This window comes from Prenolepis imparis, unplaced genomic scaffold (genome assembly GCF_030444845.1).
Source record: "Prenolepis imparis isolate NDT839.2.m4 unplaced genomic scaffold, iyPreImpa1.0 SCAF_27, whole genome shotgun sequence".
Lineage (NCBI taxonomy): Eukaryota > Metazoa > Arthropoda > Insecta > Hymenoptera > Formicidae > Prenolepis > Prenolepis imparis.
In genome coordinates, this window is record NW_028141185.1 from 144,205 (window position 1) to 162,835 (window position 18,631).

The 18,631-nt window shown below is 38.4% G+C and overlaps 1 protein-coding gene across 1 annotated transcript; it reads right to left on the reverse strand.

Moving 5' to 3' along the window:
- Nucleotides 1–10,800: 10,800 nt before the first annotated feature.
- Nucleotides 10,801–13,576, reverse strand: LOC145946900 (uncharacterized). Its single transcript, XM_083056651.1, has one exon. The coding sequence runs from the start codon at nucleotides 13,299–13,301 to the stop codon at nucleotides 11,679–11,681; it is 1,623 nt and encodes a 540-aa protein (XP_082912777.1). The 5' UTR covers nucleotides 13,302–13,576; the 3' UTR covers nucleotides 10,801–11,678.
- Nucleotides 13,577–18,631: the final 5,055 nt, after the last annotated feature.

The window sequence follows — 18,631 nt, forward strand, 5'->3', positions numbered from 1 at the left end:
AAATAACTCTGGGAGTTCTTGTAAGAGAAAAAAAAAAAAAATATATATATATATATATTTATTTTTATATAATTTTGATATTTTAATTATTTAATAATTTAGTTAGTTATTGTATTACTTATTTGTTCATTCAAGAGAGAGAGAGAGAGAGAGAGAGAGATAGAGAGTGAGAGAGAGTAAATCACGGATTGCTCCGCTATCGCGGGAAATCCGGAGTGATTTCAAAAGATAAAGGGATGATAGAATTCACGGATTGCTCCGCTATTGCGGGAAATCCAGAGTGATTTCGAGAGAAAGAGGAGATGGAAGAAATCACGGATTGCTCCGCTATCGCGGGAAATCCGGAGTGATTTCAAAAGGTAAGGGGATGATAGAAATCACGGATTGCTCCGCTATCGCGGGAAATCCACAGTGATTTCGAGAGAGAGGGAGAAGATGGAAGAAATCACGGATTGCTCCGCTATCGCGGGAAATCCGGAGTGATTTCAAAAGGTAAGGGGATGATAGAAATCACGGATTGCTCCGCTATCGCGGGAAATCCAGAGTGATTTCGAGAGAAAGAGGAGATGGAAGAAATCACGGATTGCTCCGCTATCGCGGGAAATCCGGAGTGATTTCAAAAGGTAAGGGGATGATAGAAATCACGGATTGCTCCGCTATCGCGGGAAATCCACAGTGATTTCGAGAGAGAGAGAGAGATAAGGATGGGGGAAGAAAGGACAGTTTTTCGAAGTTAGAATTTAACAAGGATAATAAATTAATAAATTAAAAAGGAAAACAATTATAATTTAATTGAAGTCCCAGAATTATTTTAAGTATTATTAGTAAGGGTGGAGATGTAGCGTGCTTGATAACTTACTACTTATGGAGTGCGCAGGTAGGTGTTAATTATTCCAGGTGTGAATCTGGCTACGGACTCCTCCGTGAGGATGGTGTTCCACTCGCAGTTGTTCACTCGCGAAAATCGTCGTACTCGGTGAGCACTGGGCACACGATGATTTCACAAATGTCACTGCGAATGCTCACGAGTTCGAGATTCACTCGAAGGATGGTGATACAACTTTTCGTGATTGATCCGCGAGCGTAGGTTTGAGAAAAGATTGATATTCTCTGAGAGATGTCACGGGTATATATACCTTCTTGCTCCTCCTTCCCGTTAGTTTGTTAATATTTCCTGACGAATAGGGAATTTTTCAATAACGCCCTTTCAGTCCCGGAGGCGTCTCTTGACTTTAAAAGTTTATCGGGATTGGTCAGGGCTTTTGTTTAGGGCCCTAGGTTTTGACCAATGGAGAATTTGTTGAGGTTTATATTTTTATTATCCTCTCGAGATTTCGATATCGGCGGCGGTGTTTGTTGTTAGTTTTTCCTATATCGCGATATTTGTCGTTTGTTAGTGCCGCTTTTATCGGCGGGTTCTCGCTTTATTGCCCTCGCGTGTGGCTTAGAGCTTGTTTGCTGAGAGGCGATGCGTGTGGCATCTTTTTAATCTTTATATTTTTCGCCGCTTTCTCGCAAGAATACCCGCAGGTGTGCTATCTTATTTTGCACACTTTCGTTTTCATTATTTGTTTTCCCCTAATTTTACTAGGGAAGGATTTGCTTTCGGCGCGTTCTCGCCGTCTTTATGTTTTGCCGATATGTGATTTTAACTTATTATTCGCGAGGGTGTCGGCAAGAATCCGCTTTCGGCATCTTTCCGCCTGGTCTCTTTTATTTACCGATTTTGTAATATTTATCGGTCGCTCACGATATCTGCAGCTGTCCGTTTCGCTGGGCACGTTTTCGTTTTATTATATACGTGCCGCTTAGATTATTATTATCTTTTTTCTTCCTTTTTTTATTTACCTAACAACAAACTTCGCCTTGGTCGTGGGAAAGAAAAGAATCGTGAAGTCCGCCGGACGTAACACCCCCCGCCTTAGACAAATGTTGGGGGTGTAAAAACACAACATTTGCAAAAAGAATCTGTGAGGAATAATTCGATTCTTTTCTTGCCACGACTTGCCGATTTGGTAGAAAGACTCACATTTAATTCTGTTTTTATTAAATGTGTTTCTTTGAGTTCCTAATTACTATTTAAATATTTTGTAGAAAAGGAGGAAAGAAAAGGCGACCACCATAACCCCTTCCTTTGTTCTTTCGTCCTTTCCTCGCTTTTTATACAATTTACTTATAGCTTATTTTTAATTGTACTTATTTATTTAAATTTAGTACCGCTAATACATGTAACGCTGGTGTGGAGCCCTTTTTCTATCGTATGAAAATTCTAATGAAAATAGAGGGATATATATATATAAAAATATATATATGTTATATATAAAGAAAAGAAAAGAATTAGGCACGTTTTTATCTGCCTGATTTTCGTCAGTAGTAAATGTCAGTTCTCTGGTGTCAAGTAGCAGGTCCCTTCCTTTTATTGCTCTTCTACCCCTCTGGGGATCACAGCTTGACCCCAGCCTTCGGCCAAGTATGTCTGGTCAACGTATAGATATTCTTCTATGCAGTCCCTGCAGTTTATCGCCGGTTTGATTGTTACTATTACTTTATTGCATTTAGTGCAATTTGTTTGGTCGCCAGCTGATATTTCGTGGACCAAATTATGCGGTGGTATTGTTGCATATTCTTGGTTTTCCTCGGCTGATATTTTATCATAGCATTCTTGACAAATTTTGCTGCAGTCAGTCGTATCTTGATAGATTTCACCCTCCATTAATGTAACACACCGGAGTTCTGTTAGATTTCGGTATGTTTCGGGGTGGTCTCCTGGTTTAACACCGTCGATTGGGCATTGGCGTACTTCTTCCGGCATCTCGGGTGTCCATTGAAGATGGTGATATACTGGCATTGTTATACTGCAACCGATGATCAGGCAGTATGTTTTGACGATAATGATGTAATTAAGATAGAAAATGGTTCCACTTGTTTACAAAGTATTATTATTATGAGGTTAAATATAAGGTATAAATTTGCGCATGTAATTAAAGAAGAAACACATATATTCATGATAAGTATACAAAAAACTGAAATCTAAGAACGCAAATGTTGAAATATTACCAATAACGATTCAATATATATATATATATGGTCTAATAGTAATTAATACAAAAAAAATAATATGATATGATAATGTGTAGCATCAATAATGACGCTATAATTATAATATGCAAAAGAAGTACATAATATAAAGAGGAAAGGTAGGATGATATAGTGACTAATGATAATAGTAATTAATATTTGGGATATATGGGAGTACTTAAACGCTTGCGTAATTCTAACTAATACATAATTCAAAATTCAAACGAAGTAGTAGTAAGGTAAAGAAAATTTAGGGTCTATAGGAATATTTATTGTTAAACACTAGAGTAATTCTGAATTAATACACAATTCAGATTTCAAATGAATAGTGGAGTAATAAAAATTTAGAATATATAGAATTATTTAAATGCTACAATAACTCTAAGTTAATACATAATTCTGATTATATATATATTTTTTTTTTTTTTTGTTTTTTTTTTTTTGTTTTTTTTTTGTTTTTTTTTTTTGTTTTTTTTTTTTTTTTTTTTTTTTTTTTAGACTGAGGGTTCCACGTCGGCGGTGATTTTTGTGCAAAGTTCGGCGTGGCCAATCCGAATTAGCGCGTCCCTAAAGTTATATGCTCTATCGAACATTTTGGTGGTCTCCATATGGAGTTTCACCAGGGCCGCACCCTTTCTTAGAGGATGGACTATATTTATCCATCCATCTTGTCCCTCTAAAAGGAGTCGACACAGGTCTCGTGTCATTATTGGCCACGTTTGCCTACCATTAGGGGCTGCGGTGTGGGCTAATCCACATATTATGGCTTGCCAGGATACCCCCTTAAAACGGTCTTCTAGGTGATACACTTCGCTCATACGGCGCCACACTGTTCTTCCCCAGTCGCCGAGCATTATTTTGACCATCCAAGTGTTTTTATTTATGCTTTGTATAAACCCTCGCTTCCATCCTTTCTTGTCTTTAACCACGACCTCTAAGTCCTCCTTCATATGGTGAGGGTATACGAGCAATGAATTGGCTCTCCTATCCATCCGGAATTGGATTTCTTCTTCCATTTCCAGGAGTTCCCTTGCGCTATTTTTTAGTTGTACCCAAAACAGCAAGGGTGATTCCGCTCTTACCACGGTCACCTTCAGGCGACCGCGAGTCAAGAATTCAGTGTCGATGTAAGAGGTTTCCATTTCTGTATATAAAAAAAAAATTTTACTGTTTTTGGTGCATGGGGAGATCCAAAAAGGGGGTTTATTGTGTTGGCGGTATGCCTTGCTTGATATGTGAAGAAAACCGGGGGGGGGTTATTGTAATTGGCGGTATGCCTTGCTTGATAGGTGAAGAAAACCGGGGGGGGGTTATTGTAATTGGCGGTATGCCTTGCTCGTTAAAATTTCGCTTCTTTAAGCTCCAAGGTATATGTAGTATCTTCCCGTGGGGGGAGGAGGGGGTAGGTAGCTGTTGGAGTTGTGTTGTTTTCTGTGTGGATGGTTTCAGGTGTCTCGTTATTTTGGGTATAGGGAACCGGCACGCTGGCTTTCGATTTTTTCGATTGCCTTGTTTTCAAATGTATTAGTAGATGTGTTAGGGAGTCCCATAGGGCTCCTAGCAGGTACAAGGACCACCCGTACACTGTGTGTAAGGCGTAGCCGTGTACTATTGTGTCTAGCGTCAGTTTTATGACTCTGATGCTCAGGTATATTCCGATTAGTCCAGCGCTGAGATTCCCGAAAAATAGAAATTTATTCCAGAATTTGTTCCATGTAGATATTGCTATTTTTTCTATGGTGTTTGTATCAAGTAAATTGGAGATTGATCCCCCTTCCAGGGATATGGTTTTTCCCATCACCCCTCTCGCTAGGGAGTTGAGGACGGCAGGTCGTTCGGCTGGAAACATTATATGATCTCGTAGGTCCTTTAAATCTGTTTCCGTGTATATACCGCTGGTGGCGAGCGATCCTGGGCTGATGTATTTCCATACAGGCTTAGTCAATGGTTTTATAGTGACCGGCGGTATGGTATCCACTGGTCTTGGCATAAATTTGTACCAAGAATCTCCTAGCTGATACATGGCGGGTGCTAATGTGTTGCAAGTGGTTTGCGTTCCTTGTTGCAATAATATGTGCGTTTGTGGAGTTAAATAATACGTTTGATTTTCCCGAAGCACGGGTAGTTGGTTGTAGCATCGGTTTGTTTGAGCGAGCTTGACTTCGACGGGTACGCATTTTACGATGTGAATAACCTCTCCAGCTAGTAGAGCCATATAGCCGGGCCCTTTCATTAGATGATATGCAAAAATATCTGGAGATTGTGTGGCTATGGCCAAAGCGTTTTGTAGCATTCGTTGCTCTAAATTACATTGTTGTAATAAAATGTCATGGTAAAGTTGATTAATTTGCGTGCGAATATGTTTTTCCACGTAAACAAACTTAGAATTCATGTACGTGAAGATATCGAGATTTGAAACGCGCGATTGTTTTTTGAAAACGACGGTTCCTCGTACAGTTTCGAAAATCATTAATTTAGGATGTTCGGTACGTATTATCGAATATCCGCAGACATCTTGTTTGCCTTTACTGGTTAGGGCGAATATTGTGTCTTGTGTGGTGAGAGAATATACTGTTTGGCCTTGCTCGTCGTCAATTATTTTGTAGGCGTACCCCTCGAATAATATTCCATAGTTATTAAATTTACAGGGACCTGCAGGTACGGTATTCCAATACGTGTCTCCTCCTTCGATGTCTATGCAATGTGTAGAGCCGAGTTGGCAAGTAATGCCGGATCTGAGTTGTACTTTATTAGTGTTGATGCGTACGTCGGCAGTGTAATCCTGTAATGTGATTTTTACAGTTCCGACTACAATGACATCCGACCATGTTCCGTAAGGATCTGAGTATGCTCCTCCGTGGCATTCGCCGTAGTTGTCTACTTGACCAGCTAACGTAATCGGTCTGGTTATTGTGCTATTGGATTTAAGTCCTGAGATAAGAATGCTTCCTACTTGATAACTTCCGTAACTATGCATTCGCCTGCAAGCCTCGCGAGTTATTTCTTCTATATATGAATATTTTCCGTTATGTACATCCATTGTGTGAGAAAACATTCCGCATTTCTTGACTAATCGGTCGATTTCAACTTTGCACTGTATTACGTGCACTGCTTCGAATTCATTAATTTGTAACAGCTGTACGTAAACTTGATCCGGTTTAATTTCTTTACGAGGGATATCGCATTCCTCGATGTTTAACAATGATAGCGTGGTTAGGTTTGCGGAGGAAGATCCACAGTCATATCCTATTAGCCCATGTGTTGGATGCAGGTATACTGCTAGTATTATTAATATTGCGATTATTCGTCTGAATTTGCGATCCATCTGAAATATTAATTATTTTTGTAGGTGTGTGTATCTTTTTCCTCTTATAACCTTTATGTATTTCTACTTTATTTTTATTAACATTATATTTTGTATTTTTAATATATATATATATATATATAAAAAAAACATTTATTTTTGTGGAAAATTAATCCTTTTTGTTGATTATTTAGTGGTTTTAATGTAGGAAATTCGCAATCGATTAGGATGCACGATTCGGCTATTTTTCTTTATTCTAATTTTTACATTATTTTTATTTAATATTTCCAGTACTTCATGAGGTCCTGTATAGTGATCCCCGAATTTTCCGGGTTTTGGCCCCTTTAAGAGAAATACATGGTCTCCTGGTTTAAAGGTTTGGGGGTTAATCTTTCTATCGTAATATTTCTTCGATCTGTGTTTTGCTTCGATAACGTTTTCACGAGCATTTCCTTGAATTGTATGAAGTTGTGTAACGAGGTTTACTAGATAATCGTTGTAATTCGCTAATTGGTCGCTTGGAGGTAAAAGCTCGTTCGAAGGAATTCTGGCTATTTTTCCGAAGACTAATTCGTACGGTGTATGTCTGGTTGCTTCGTGTACATTAGTATTATAATTGAACATTGCAAGGCTTATCCATCTATCCCACTGTTTTTGTTCGTTTGCGTATTGTTTTAAATATTCTCCTAATGCGTGATGCGATCTTTCCAAAGATCCGTTAGATTGTGGGTGGAAGGCAGTAGTACGAAATTTACGAATTTTAAATAATTTTGCGATTTTCCTCATTAAATCACTGATAAAATTTCTTCCTTGATCCGTTAATATTGCCTTTGGCGCTCCGAATATGCAGATGAAACGATCTACGAAAGCTTCTGCGATAGTTTCGGAGGTTTGGTTTTGTAATGGTATACCCATACAGTATTTGGTCAGCTGATCTTGTAAGGTCAAAATGTATTCGCTGTTTCTTTCTGTCTTGGGTAAAGGTCCGACAATATCCATGGCTACCTTGTCGAAAGAAGAGCCTGGTGTGTCTGTGATTATCATAGGCTGTTTTGTTTTGACGCGTACTAATTTTCTCAGTTGGCACTGCAAACATTGTTGTATGTATCTTTGAACGTCTAGTTTTAAGTTTTCCCAATAGTAATTGTGTTTTATTCTATGTATGTCTTAGTGACGCCGCGATGTCCTCCGGTCGGCGAACAGTGCATCTCACCAATTATAACGGATCGTAGATCTTTCGGTGGATATTTAATTTGTCCGTTGCAAATGATTATTTTGGTAGTGGAATTAATGAATCTTAATTGCAGTTGCGATTTGATATTATTCCATGGAACGTTGTTGATAATTTCTGTTTTTGCAATGCTGAGTGTTCCTAAATTTAAATTTTCAGTCAAATTTCGTAAGTCGTGTATGACCGCGATAATTTGGTTGAGAGTCGCTGTGGGGCCTTCTCGTTCCGTCTCACTGATGGGTAAGACTATATGGTAGTAGGTTTTGTATTTTATTGCTTTCGCTTTACCTAACTCCAGGGGTCCTATATTCGGGAGTTCGTTTCTTTCGAAGAGTTTTTCAGATCCTGAGTCTAAAGGTTTTCCGTAAATGTCGACAAAATACGCGACATTGTCTTTTCGCAGAAATAATAGTTCGCGAGAATCTATTACGTTGCTTTTAATTATTTTATTCTCAATGATAGTAGGTTTCATTTTTGTTTTTCTTGATTTTAAATTTTTATTGATAATTTCTTCTTCGTCGTCATCGCTTTCTTCCCTTTCTTTTCCATCTGTTTCTTTGTTATCCTGATCTTTGTCTGGCGGATCGTTTCCTTCTTCTATCTTTTCAGTATTGTTTTTGTTGTTATTATGATTTTCATTATTTTTCTTAATATTTCGTTTTGTCGCCTGACTTCTTGTTTGCGTTCTGTTTTGTTTTGGAGGATCATGTATTAGCGCTTTTTCGATAGTTTGTGACGCTGGAGGTTCGTTTAGTTCTTCGGGGGTAAAAGGTATAGGATCGGCATTATTATCAGGGGGTTCTTCTTCGAGTATTGGTCCTTCAATTTCTTCGGTATCTGACAGATATAGTTGAAAATCGTCGTCTTCTTCTTCTTCGTCATCGGTTTCTTCCAGCATTCTGGAAATTATTTCTGCATCTTCTGGATTATTTGGATTTAATGTTTTTCGTTCTTTTATTATTTTGCAATCAATTTCTTCAAGATCTACTGGGTTTCTTGATAATGCGTCCGCATTTACGTTAGTTTTTCCTGCCTTATAAACAACGTCGTAATCGTATTCCGCTAATTTTAATCTCCAGCGAAGTATTCTCATATTTGCGTCTTGCGCGTTTTTAAACCACATTAAAGGTTTATGATCTGTAACTAGGATGAATTTTCTTCCATATAAGTATGGTCTGAAGTGTTTAACGCAATATATTATGGCTAGTGCTTCCTTTTCGTAAGTGTCGTATTTCGTTTCGTCGTCCGTGAGTGTTCTGGAAGCGTATGCGATAGGTCTGTCCTTGTTTATTTCTCCTTGTGAGAGTATTCCTCCTACGGCTAAACCTGACGCATCCGTAGTTAAAATAAATGGTCGAGAGAAATCAGGGTATTGTAGTACTGGCTCTTCACATAATTTTTGTTTCAATATCTCGAAGGATTCTTCTTGAATTGATGTCCATTCGAAACGAGTGTCGTTTTTTAATAGATTTGTTAATGGTTTTGCTAGTTTAGAGAAATTTGGAATAAAGCGCCGGTAATATCCGGCAAGTCCCAAAAATTGCTTAATATTTCTTGGGGTTTTCGGTCGGGGAAATTTATGTACTGCCTCTAATTTTTTCGGATCTGGTTTTACTCCATCTCTGCCAATTACGTGTCCCAAATAAGTTACTTCGGTTTTTAAAAATTCACATTTATCAGGTTGTAGTTTTAAATTAGCTTCGCTAAGTCGTTCTATTAATGCGTTATATTTTCGTTCGTGTTCTTCTAAGGAAGTAGCATAAATAACAATGTCGTCCATATAAACAAATAATTCTTCGCCCTGTAATCCTGTTAATACTAAATCCATTAGGCGCTGAAATGTTGCAGGAGCGTTTTTTAATCCAAAAGGCATTCGATCGAATTCGTAGTGACCGAAGGGAGTAGTGAATGCAGTTTTGTGACTGTCAGCAGGATCCATTTTTATCTGATGAAACCCAGATGCTAAGTCGCATACAGAGAAATATTGCGCGCCCCCTAATTGATCTAATATATCTATGATGTTAGGTAATGGATATGCGTCCCCGATGGTCTTGTCGTTTAAAGCCCGAAAGTCGAGGACCATTCTCCAGCGCTTGTTTCCTTTGGAGTCCTCTTTCTTCGGCACGATCCATATGGGCGTATTGTATGGCGATTGTGAGGGTTTTACGATGCCTCCTTCTAACAGTTCCTCTACCTGCTTGTTTATTTCTTCCTTATGTAGTTGCGGGAATCTGTATTGACGAGTGTTAATTGGTCGATCATCTGTGGTTGGTATTTGATGTTGGAGTACATGAGTTGCAGTTAAATTTTCTCCGGGAATATGAAATTGGTTTTGACTGTTTGTTATTAATTTCTTTACACTTTCTTGTTCCTTTTCATTTAGATGTTCCAATCGTAATAATTCGGTAATTTGTATAAAGCGGTCTTTCTCCTTTTTCTCGGAAACCACCAGGCAATTATGCAAATCGTTGCTTGCATCGTTAATTTGTTGTTGTTTTCTTTTATGTTTAGATTTTCGTTTTCGCATAAATTTATCTATAATTTCTTGCGATTTATTTAATAAAGACGTCGAAACTTTCGAAGACGGTTTGGTTCTGTTTTTCATGCGTTTAGAGTTTTTAATGTTTAATTTTTCAATATTTAAATATTTTTGTGCCTTTTCAAGAAGGTCTTTTATAGTGACATGAGATGACTTTAATTTGTCATTGTGGTCTTCTGTGAATAATCCAACTTTCGGAAATTTGATATCTAGAATTGATAAGGAATTTTTCTCTCTTAAATTAGAACAAGATTGTGTCAAATCGCGTAGTGAGGTTTGGTAACTTCCCTCCTCGCAATTGACGGAGCTAGAATTTTCTGTCGAGGTTTGGAAATTTCCCTCCGAAATTCTAGAAATATCCCCTCCAGGAGAGGTTTGGTAACTTCCCTCTCCAAGGGATTTTGAATCATTTAAATTTTTGAGAGAGATTTGATAATTTTTCCCTTTACTAGAATTATTCAATTTTTCAAGAGAGGTTTGGTAACTTCCCTCTCCGTTAATTGTTGGATTATATGAAATTTCAGGAGAGGTTTGGTAACTTCCCTCTCCTGGAATTTTCGAATTATTAAAATTTTCAGGAGAGGTTTGGTAACTTCCCTCTCCAAGGATTTTCGAATTATTAAAATTTTCAGGAGAGGTTTGGTAACTTCCCTCTCCAAGGATTTTTGAATTATTAAAATTTTCAGGAGAATTTTTATTCCCCTTGTCAACATTAATTTTGTTTGTCCTTCGAGTTATTTCCGTAAATTTTCCTTCATCCTCGAAAATTTCTTCTTCGTCTTCGATATCAATATAAGTTTCGTTGGTGTTCATTGGTTCTTCGTTTATAGATGAAACTTCATCGTAATTGTTGACCGTCGGACAGTCGGATTTATGGTCGTCAAATAATTGATCCAACGGCTTTAAACGCAAAGTGGGTACGCGGACTTCCACTTCTTCGTCTAAAGTACTTATAACATTGAGATATGCTTTTCCGGAGATGTTCTCTACAATAGTGTCTCCTAAGTAAATTCCATGTTCTATTTTTAATTTTGGTATATATCCCACCTTTATTTCGGGGTTTTCTATCCTTACATAAAATAATGATTCGGATCTCGGAGACACTATTATAGATTCCGGTGAGAAAAACGGTATGTTAACTTCGGATACGGTCAGATATCCTTGAGCGTAATCTATTTTCGATGATGTTTGTTTAAAGAAATCATTTCCCAATATTCCGGATTGTGGAATCGGAAAGTCGCGAGATACTAAATGGAAAGATATCGGAATTCCAAGGAGATTTAAAGCGACTTCTCCGAGCGTATATACGGGATGATTATTTATACCATTTAATTTTAATATATTTGTATAGTTAATTTTTAGAGTTTTAGGTATAAAATTTTCCTTGATTATATTTGGTCCGGATCCCGTGTCTAATAGAAAGGTTATTTGCGATGGTATTTCGTTAATTTGGACCTGAACAGTAGGCACGCGACTATGTTTATCGAGGTTTACTGTTACGGGTCGTATGTCGATGGTTTGACGGCCTACTTGACTTCTTGAGATGTCGACGGGTGTGAAGTCTGTCCGGTCCCCCGTTGTGCACCCGACCCCGAGGGACCTGTGTAGTTTCCCTGATTATTTTCTTTTCGACGATTATTACTTGCGTTGCGTAACTGACAATTTTCAAGGAGATGGCCTTGTTCTTTACAATATCTGCAGAATGTATCGTTCTTCGTTGTCAGTTGTTGATTTATTTTAACACGACAATCCTTAGCGGAGTGTCCGAATTTATCGCAAAGTTGGCATGAAACTTTCGGTCTACTTTCCAAACTTCTTTCCTCGTTCTGTTTTTTCCAACAATTACTAGCCGAATGGCCAGGCCTTTCACACCATTGACAAGTAACCGTCGATTTATTAATTTGTTGTTGGGAAGTAGTTTGTCGGCATGATTTGGCGTCGTGGCCGGTTTTTGAACATAATTGACATATAGTAATTTTTTCTTGAATTACGTTTACTGACTGACGAGCGCGAGGATCGCGTTGGCGACATTTATCCGCACTGTGGCCGCGTTTTTTGCATATTTGGCAAATTAAAATCTCCGTTCCGTTATTCGTTTGAAAATCGTGCCCTTGTAAGGAAAATTGAACGAGCTTCCTACAACTACTTGCGGCATGTCCCTCTTTGAAACAGATCTGACAGATTTCCCGCACTTGATTAGTGTACGGTGATTGGCCTGTTTTAACGCCTTGGCCTTGGCGCAAACCTGTCATCTCTCGAAGCTCTCTTTCTATCCTTAGGGCGTCGGCGACAGTTTCTTGTACGTCTAAATCTCTAGCGATTCTTTGCTCTATTTCAGGCTTTAGCCCTCTAATAAAACACTTACACATGTCTTTTTCTACCGTTGTTTTTATATTTTGATTGGGTAAAATGTGACCGGAACTTCGATATGCTTCCAATATTTGTTTTCCAAGTAATTTAACTCTATTTGCGTAAGTGACGACATCCTCTTCATTCCTTTGATAAATACATCCTAGTTCTCCTTGTAACTGATATACATTTTTAGTGGGTCCATAAATTTTCTTTAAATAAGTAGTTAATTGCAATACAGTATCAAAATCTTCATCCCGAATTGTTCGACGCGCTTCTCCCACTATTCTAGTTCTTATAATTTTAGTAAATTGAGCCTCTGCTTCCTTAGGAAGCATAGCTTTCGCTTCCTCGCAACCCTCGATAAAATAATTTAGCGGAATGTTACTACCGTCAAAAAAGGGGACGGCGTCTACCGCGTATTTTAAGGTAGCAAAGGGGTTAGGTTGCGCCATGTTAAAAGAAAGTAAATTTTCGGGATCGCTTTCGATATCAAATTTTTCGATTTGATCTTTTATTGTTTCAGTAGTTATATCGGCGGAATCGTCGGAATCTGGCTCGGGCGATTCGGCTACTAAAGTATTTTCAGTTAAATCGAATTCTGAGGAAGGATCTTTTAACGAAAAATTTATTTGGCGAGATGTCGAAGTTGAAGGTACTAAAGGTGTGGATGTGTGAATTAATTCGGAATCAGATGGTTTAGATTTAGATTTGCGTGTTCTATGTGGTGTTGTTAATGCAGTTTTATATAGTTCTTCTATTTGATCTTTATCAGTTTGACCTCTTGTTCCTTTACTCATTACCGCTACCAGGAATCGCACATTTCTATCCCGGACGAGCCCCCAAATTTTATTTATGTTACGTCCAGACTCAAGGAAGGAAGAGTCGAAAGGAAGGACGTAACTAAATTTATCTTTTCGAACGACGGCAGACTATCCGTCTGTTCGACCCGAACGAACGTCTGGGCCCAAATAGGTCAACGACCGCAAGGGTCGCTCTTACTCTATTTAAAGGGCCGTTCGCTCGGTGGTCCCTTTTTGGCAAGAGAATTTAATCTCTTTTACGCAGGATGGGACCTTGTGCGATCCTGGTTTACGGGAATAAGTGGGAACGGGTTATTAATAAATGAAAATCATTTATTTTGAAATTTATAAATTTATTCCTAATATAAAGACGAAAGAATTTATATACATAATAATATTATTGACGGACTTAGTTGCTAATGAAGAGTGAATGTATGTGTATGTGTCGCGGGTGATACATTAGTACGGAGGTCTTCAATCGGGGCAGAAAGGGGTAAGAGTTATTGTTTAAATTTTAGGGTCCCGATTGGTGGTTACAATAATTTAAATGGTAATAGGTATATAAAATTAGTGTCCATGTGTGTGCGTGTAAGAGAGACTTCTAGGTTATATGAGTTCGGTAATTATGGCGGTGGAGGGGGGATAGGTTCGTAGGAGAAGGTGTGCAGGGACGGCTAAAGGATATCTTCGCCCGGGAACATACCAGGGGATGATGTTATTCCTATCGGTGGTCTCTAGAAATTCGCGTAAGGCCTCGTGGTCTACGGGGCCTGGACCAATCGTGAAAGCTTCCTCAGGGACTTCTCGTATCCCTGGGAGCTGGTTTATCAGCCAAGCTCTGAATTGCTCGTATGAGAGCTTGGCAGGCGATTCTGATTCCTCGGAATCGTCGTCGCTGATATCTACTACCTCAAACCCTTCCGGATGTTCCCTATTTACAGAGGACGTTGGGGATGAGGGAGGAGAATCTTCAAGGGTGATTGTTGAGGGAGCCGGAGACGGAGATCTAGGTGGCTCAGGGCGTTCGGGAGAAGCAGGGGGAAGAAAGGGAGAAGGGCTCCGCGGAGAATCGGCGTTCTCAGAGGAAACAGAGGAGTGAGGGGAAGGGGCCCGTTGAGGTATAGCGGGTTCGGGAGAAAGAGGAGAAGGAGTTCGCGGGGAATCGAAAAATTCTGCAGAAGCAGAGGTAGCGGGAGACGGCGTCAGCGGGGTTTCTATATGTTCGGGTGAGGAAATAGGAGAGACCGTAGGGTGATATGTATTAGTTGTCTCTGTATGGATCGGTGTGTTAATTTTTTCTAGGGAGCCGAAGGTTTCGCCCGCAGCCAGACTCCGTGCCAACGCTTTCTTTAACCGCCTATTACGCCGGTTTCGCGCCAATTTAACAGCGGTTCGCGAGGGTCGTTTCCTTGGATTTTCCACTACGAGAGCGAATAATAAAGTAACCGGGCAAGAAGAGTTTTTACTGAAAAATAACTCTGGGAGTTCTTGTAAGAGAAAAAAAAAAAAAATATATATATATATATATTTATTTTTATATAATTTTGATATTTTAATTATTTAATAATTTAGTTAGTTATTGTATTACTTATTTGTTCATTCAAGAGAGAGAGAGAGAGAGAGAGAGAGAGATAGAGAGTGAGAGAGAGTAAATCACGGATTGCTCCGCTATCGCGGGAAATCCGGAGTGATTTCAAAAGATAAAGGGATGATAGAATTCACGGATTGCTCCGCTATTGCGGGAAATCCAGAGTGATTTCGAGAGAAAGAGGAGATGGAAGAAATCACGGATTGCTCCGCTATCGCGGGAAATCCGGAGTGATTTCAAAAGGTAAGGGGATGATAGAAATCACGGATTGCTCCGCTATCGCGGGAAATCCACAGTGATTTCGAGAGAGAGGGAGAAGATGGAAGAAATCACGGATTGCTCCGCTATCGCGGGAAATCCGGAGTGATTTCAAAAGGTAAGGGGATGATAGAAATCACGGATTGCTCCGCTATCGCGGGAAATCCAGAGTGATTTCGAGAGAAAGAGGAGATGGAAGAAATCACGGATTGCTCCGCTATCGCGGGAAATCCGGAGTGATTTCAAAAGGTAAGGGGATGATAGAAATCACGGATTGCTCCGCTATCGCGGGAAATCCACAGTGATTTCGAGAGAGAGAGAGAGATAAGGATGGGGGAAGAAAGGACAGTTTTTCGAAGTTAGAATTTAACAAGGATAATAAATTAATAAATTAAAAAGGAAAACAATTATAATTTAATTGAAGTCCCAGAATTATTTTAAGTATTATTAGTAAGGGTGGAGATGTAGCGTGCTTGATAACTTACTACTTATGGAGTGCGCAGGTAGGTGTTAATTATTCCAGGTGTGAATCTGGCTACGGACTCCTCCGTGAGGATGGTGTTCCACTCGCAGTTGTTCACTCGCGAAAATCGTCGTACTCGGTGAGCACTGGGCACACGATGATTTCACAAATGTCACTGCGAATGCTCACGAGTTCGAGATTCACTCGAAGGATGGTGATACAACTTTTCGTGATTGATCCGCGAGCGTAGGTTTGAGAAAAGATTGATATTCTCTGAGAGATGTCACGGGTATATATACCTTCTTGCTCCTCCTTCCCGTTAGTTTGTTAATATTTCCTGACGAATAGGGAATTTTTCAATAACGCCCTTTCAGTCCCGGAGGCGTCTCTTGACTTTAAAAGTTTATCGGGATTGGTCAGGGCTTTTGTTTAGGGCCCTAGGTTTTGACCAATGGAGAATTTGTTGAGGTTTATATTTTTATTATCCTCTCGAGATTTCGATATCGGCGGCGGTGTTTGTTGTTAGTTTTTCCTATATCGCGATATTTGTCGTTTGTTAGTGCCGCTTTTATCGGCGGGTTCTCGCTTTATTGCCCTCGCGTGTGGCTTAGAGCTTGTTTGCTGAGAGGCGATGCGTGTGGCATCTTTTTAATCTTTATATTTTTCGCCGCTTTCTCGCAAGAATACCCGCAGGTGTGCTATCTTATTTTGCACACTTTCGTTTTCATTATTTGTTTTCCCCTAATTTTACTAGGGAAGGATTTGCTTTCGGCGCGTTCTCGCCGTCTTTATGTTTTGCCGATATGTGATTTTAACTTATTATTCGCGAGGGTGTCGGCAAGAATCCGCTTTCGGCATCTTTCCGCCTGGTCTCTTTTATTTACCGATTTTGTAATATTTATCGGTCGCTCACGATATCTGCAGCTGTCCGTTTCGCTGGGCACGTTTTCGTTTTATTATATACGTGCCGCTTAGATTATTATTATCTTTTTTCTTCCTTTTTTTATTTACCTAACAACAAACTTCGCCTTGGTCGTGGGAAAGAAAAGAATCGTGAAGTCCGCCGGACGTAACAGTACTATTAAAATGTATAATCGATGAATTTTTGGCTCGTCTTAAAATATTAGAAATCGATACTTTTTTACCGCTGACCCTATGCGACGCAACCTTATTTTATGTATAGCAAGTTAAAAAATTTGTACGCTGGTGTCTGTTTGGTACCAAATGATTCTGTAATCAATGTACTATTAAAATGTATAATCGATGAATTTTTGGCTCGTCTTAAAATATTAGAAATCGATACTTTTTTACCGCTGACTCCATTCGACGCAACTTTATTTTATGTATATCAAGTTAAAAAATTTGTACGCTGATGTCTGCATGCTATCAAAAGATTCTGTAATCAATGTACTATTAAAATGTATAATCGATGAATTTTTGGCTCGTCTTTAAATATTTGAAATCGATACTTTTTTACCGCTGACCCCATTCGACGCATCCTTAATTTATGTATAGCAAATGAAAAAGTTTGTACGCTGTTGTCTGCTTGGTACCAAAAGATTCTGTAATCAATGTACTATTAAAATGTATAATGGATGAATTTTTGGCTCGTCTTTAAATATTTGTAATCGATACTTTTTTACCGCTGACCCCATTCGACGCAACTTTATTTTATGTATATCAAGTTAAAAAATTTGTACGCTGGTGTCTGCATGGTATCAAAAGATTCTGTAATCAATGTACTATTAAAATGTATAATCGATGAATTTTTGGCTCGTCTTAAAATATTAGAAATCGATACTTTTTTACCGCTGACCCTATGCGACGCAACCTTATTTTATGTATATCAAGTTAAAAAATTTGTACGCTGGTGTCTGTTTGGTACCAAATGGTTCTGTAATCAATGTACTATTAAAATATATAATCGATGAATTTTTGGCTCGTCTTAAAATATTAGAATTCCATACTTTTTTACCGCTGACCCCATTCGACGCAACTTTATTTTATGTATATCAAATGAAAAAGTTTGTACGCTGTTGTCTTGGTACCAAAAGATTCTGTAATCAATGTACTATTAAAATGTATAATGGATGAATTTTTGGCTCGTCTTTAAATATTAGAAATCGATACTTTTTTACCGCTGACCCCATGCGACGCAACCTTATTTTATGTATATCAAGTTAAAAAATTTGTACGCTGGTGTCTGTTTGGTACCAAATGGTTCTGTAATCAATGTACTATTAAAATGTATAATCGATGAATTTTTGGCTCGTCTTAAAATATTAGAATTCCATACTTTTTTACCGCTGACCCTATGCGACGCAACCTTATTTTATGTATATCAAGTTAAAAAATTTGTACGCTGGTGTCTATTTGGTACCAAATGATTCTGTAATCAATGTACTATTAAAATGTATAATCGATGAATTTTTGGCTCGTCTTAAAATATTAGAAATCGATACTTTTTTACCGCTGACCCTATGCGACGCAATCTTATTTTATGTATATCAAGTTAAATAATTTGTACGCTGGTGTCTGTTTGGTACCAAATGATTGTGTAAACAATGTACTATTAAAATGTATAATCGATGAATTTTTGGCTCGTCTTAAAATATTAGAAATCGATACTTTTTTACCGCTGACTCCATTCGACGCAACTTTATTTTATGTATATCAAGTTAAAAAATTTGTACGCTGGTGTCTGCATGCTATCAAAAGATTCTGTAATCAATGTACTATTAAAATGTATAATCGATGAATTTTTGGCTCGTCTTAAAATATTGGAAATCGATACTTTTTACCGCTGATCCTTTGCGACGCAACCTTATTTTATGTATATCAAGTTAAAAAATTTGTACGCTGGTGTCTGTTTGGTACCAAATGATTCTGTAATCAATGTACTATTAAAATGTATAATCGATGAATTTTTGGCTCGTCTTTAAATATTTGAAATCGATACTTTTTTACCGCTGACCCCATTCGACGCAACTTTATTTTATGTATATCAAGTTAAAAAAT